Below are 4,108 nucleotides of genomic sequence, written 5' to 3'. Positions count from 1 at the left end.
TGTGTGTGTGTGTGTGTGTGTGTGTGTGTGTGTGTGTGTGTGTGTGTGTGTGTGTGTGTGTGTGTGTGTGTGTGTGTGTGTGTGTGTGTGTGTGGCTGGTGTGTGTGTGTGTGTGTGCGTGCCTGTGTGTGCTGATTCTTGGCCCTTGCTTTCACTTGTGTCGGTGTTCCATTGGCTGTCTCAGCAGCCGTTCCCGCAGCACTACACTACACCACCCAGAACAGCTTGTGCTCGGGATGGGGCGGGCCTTCCTGCAGCTGCACGAAGAGACAACGGGGCGAGAGCGCGCGCAGATTCGAAACGCGAGAGAAAGGGAGCTGTGTACAACCCACGCGCACACACACACACACATGCAATCGCAGCGCACGTGAGGAATGGCGCAGATGAAACCAGACACAGGAGCGGTCACGCAAGAGAGACAGGCAAGAGAGACAGGCAGGCAGACAAGACAGATAGACAGACAGACAGATAGACAGACAGGTAGACAGATGGATAGAGAGACAAACATGCCCACCCACCCACACATACATTTACACACAACACTGACACCTACCCACCCCCACACCCCCACAACTCCACCCCCGCCCACACCCACCTGTGGGTGCTGGAGGGGCTTGCCCGTGCGACGGTCGATGTGGACGATGCGATCGTGGTATCCTAGAACGAGACCCGTGCACAGCGCCGCCGCATACAGTGGGTACGGCTGCCCGTGGGGGAACAAGCACACACAGCAGACCAGCGGGGTCGTAGTGTTTGGTGGCGAACATGAGGTGGAGTGAGGTGAATCCGTCGCTTGGACGCATGAGAACAAACAACAGTCACATCACTGTGAATGCAAACGAGCGAAGACAACAACCAGCATGGGTGCAGTGGCAAAGCGAGGCGCACGCCACACACCACACACACACACACACACACACAGACACGAGCGCGCACAAACACAAACACACACACATTCATATAATGCCTGCGCATAAAGCAAGAAAGGGCTTTCACGCACGTTCCAGCGATAAGGGAGGGTGAATATTGGCGTGTGGTCGCGAAGGCGGTGCCAAATAATGGCATTGGCCACAGCATCAAGCACAACAAAGCATTTCGTCTGAAAAATACAAGCAGTGTCATTGCATGCATACAAGCACGGAAGCGAGAAGTTAACCACGCGCAGCGTGCAATCGTGCGCGATGGGAGACAGGAAGGACAACAACACGATCCTCCGCAAGTCGTGTCGACGAGTACGACACGCACACGCACACCCACACACGTGTCGATAAACGCACGTGGTGGTCACAGAAGAGTTCATCAAAGCGGAGGTCGGTATCGTTGACACGAAAACGCAGCGGTGCAGCCAACGGCCTTTGTTGTTGTTGTTGTTGTTGTTGTTGTTGTTGTTGTTGTTGTTGTTGTTGTTGTTGTTGCTGTGGTGGTGGTAGTGGCTGGTGAAGGTGCTGTAGGCTGGCCCACGCCTCATGCGCGTGTGCTCGCGGGAACAGCGGCGCCGTCACGGCCACCGTCGCCGACATCACAAACAGCGCCTCCACTGCCAGCCCAACACCACTTCGATCACAACTAGCACGACGACGACCACCGCCACATCTGAGCACAGCGGCATCATTGACAGATTCAAACGCGCCCGTATCTGCGTCGCCAATCACTTCCACAGCGACGGACAAGCCACCATTCCCACTGCCTTCACCCGCTGCCACAACTCGGTCAGCGTCGTCATCATGATGGTCACCGGCCCCACGTTTGTGTCCATCATCTCTGAAGGTCAGACGAATCACGATGGTGGACGGCGGTGTCACTGCGGCAACAGCAACATACAGCAACCCTTTGTGTGTGCGTGTGTGTATGTGTATGTGTGTGTTTGAGTCAGTGAGTCAGTGAGTCAGTGAATCAGTGAGTGATGCCGGGGGTAAGGGAGGGCGTGCACGTTTGGGTGTAAGCACACATGCCTCTGAGTGTGCGCGGTCCCGCGGTGCAAACATCAACTTCACCTTCTGGCGTGCGTGTGTTCGTCAGCTCAACCAATCGAAGCAGACGAGAGTGGCACACCTGCACACGCACACACACACACAATCAAAAAACGCAAGTTGCACAAACACACAGAGGGAATCAAATACACGTACATCTGCGAAATCACACGTGTTGTATCGGTGCGTGGGCACGATGGTGGTGTCTGGGTACATGGATTGCACAACACACGCACACACACACACATCACGCAACACACACACACACACATACCTGGTGCTCGGATATGAAGTGGAGATCAGAGTCAAGCACCAACAATCGTCCATCATATCCGCCTGATACGCGGGCACGTGCAGCATGAGCAACAAAACGTTAAGAGGTGGTCGCACAGAAAAAGACCAGACAGACAGACACAGACACAGACACAGACAGGCAGACACAGACAGGCAGACAGACAGACAGGCAGACAGACACAGACACAGACACACATACACGCATGCAAGAAAGCCAACATCATCACCAACACCTGTGAGGACAAAGCCGGCGGTGAGTGCGGATATGGAGGCGGCGCGCCGAGGAAGAACGCAGCGGGCAGGGATGCTGCTCATCAGCGAACGCAGACCCGTCGACGCTGCACACGCGTAAACACATGTATGTTGGGACGGGGTGAGAGGGGAAGGTGTGCTTTGAGCGGAGGAGAAGAGCAGTGAGGGTGAGTCCTGGTGCTTGTACTTACAGATGCACACAGACAGACAGACAGACAGACAGACAGACAGACAGACAAACAGATGGACGGACACATGCATACACATATACACACACGCACACACAATATACACATACGCACACACAATCTACACACACGCACACACAATATACACACACGCGCACACAATCTACACACACGCACAAACACACAAACACACAAACAATCACAAACACAGACGCCTCACGTGCTGGTTGCGGGTGTGCTGGTGGAAGGAAGTCCTTTGCCAGCTCGCTGTGGCGTCGCGAGTCTTCAACGGAGACGACAGCCGTCGTGTCGTCATCGGCCCTGGTGGCTGCAATGTCAACGTGCTTGACGCGGCACGTCTGCCGTAATTGGACGGTGACGGCGGGCTGTGCGTGGTGGTGGGCGGTGGCAGTGATATGACACGCTTCTCTCCATGATGCAAAGTGTCGCCTGTCCAGCCCAATACCGCGCTGGCCCAGCAGCACATCGTTGATGTAAACGCTCCGCCACAGCGATTCTGTCGCAGGGCGTGGTTGAGTGGTGTGTTGTGGTGTGTTGAATGTTGTGTGTTGTGAGCTGGGTGAGAATGGGCAGGTAGCACATATATGACAGCACGTGCGCCCTTGAAGGTGTGGCCATCGGGACACAATTAGAACGTTGCGGTCTTCAGGTGCCCCTGCTCGCACATCAGCGCTGCCGTACAGGTGTGAAAACACACACACACACACACTTACACGCACACACACACATACGCACACACACACACATGCACGCACGCACGCACACACGCACACATACCGTGGAATGTTTGTCGCCAGTGCCGGCACACTAAAGAGGCAGACACGGCACTGACCACGTCGAGATGCTCGAATATCTGTTGACGCCAATACAAACACAAAACAAACACACGCACGCACACCATCAGCGACCTTGCAAGAAGACAGCCCAAGGGTACATTCCCACAACAAATCCGTGCACACCACCACATCGCTTCTCCTCAGAAGCCTGCTTCGAATACTTGCCCAATGAGCTACGCACTCACTTGGAAGAGGAGCTCCTCGGGCATCGCCATCCATGTTTCTGCGCTCGTCTTGCACGCGTCAAGCGCTTCCTCAAGCGCGGCCCTCTCAACTGCGAGAATCGTGTAGATTGGCAAGGGGCCAGAGCAGCAGTTTGATAAGCAGGTAGGTTGCCGCACAACAACACCACTTGCATCCGTGTGCGCAGACACACATGCACACAGACAGACAGACAGACAGACAGACAGACACAGACAGACAGACACAGACAGACAGACACAGACAGACAGACACAGACAGACACAGACAGACACAGACAGACACAGACAGACACAGACAGACACAGACAGACACACACACACACACGACACACGACACACACACA

At 54.9% G+C, this 4,108-nt stretch overlaps 1 protein-coding gene across 1 annotated transcript in view; it reads right to left on the bottom strand.

Annotated features, from left to right (window-relative positions):
- Positions 1 to 74: 74 nt before the first annotated feature.
- The window catches only part of PTSG_03495 (uncharacterized protein), a gene marked incomplete at its 5' end in the record, with an annotated part of 4,828 nt that continues 794 nt past the window's right edge, over positions 75 to 4,108 (bottom strand). Inside the window, 10 exons of the mRNA XM_004995170.1 lie at positions 75 to 317; positions 596 to 703; positions 1,001 to 1,099; positions 1,278 to 1,828; positions 1,995 to 2,052; positions 2,245 to 2,306; positions 2,498 to 2,602; positions 2,925 to 3,221; positions 3,503 to 3,578; positions 3,747 to 3,835. Coding sequence (XP_004995227.1) covers positions 207 to 317; positions 596 to 703; positions 1,001 to 1,099; positions 1,278 to 1,828; positions 1,995 to 2,052; positions 2,245 to 2,306; positions 2,498 to 2,602; positions 2,925 to 3,221; positions 3,503 to 3,578; positions 3,747 to 3,835 — 1,556 coding nt within the window. The remainder of the gene's footprint in view (positions 318 to 595; positions 704 to 1,000; positions 1,100 to 1,277; positions 1,829 to 1,994; positions 2,053 to 2,244; positions 2,307 to 2,497; positions 2,603 to 2,924; positions 3,222 to 3,502; positions 3,579 to 3,746; positions 3,836 to 4,108) is intronic.

This window comes from Salpingoeca rosetta (genome assembly GCF_000188695.1).
Source record: "Salpingoeca rosetta unplaced genomic scaffold supercont1.8, whole genome shotgun sequence".
In the NCBI taxonomy this organism is placed as follows: domain Eukaryota; class Choanoflagellata; order Craspedida; family Salpingoecidae; genus Salpingoeca; species Salpingoeca rosetta.
Note: the sequence above shows the minus strand (reverse complement) of the source record. Positions and strands in the feature narration are given on the sequence as shown.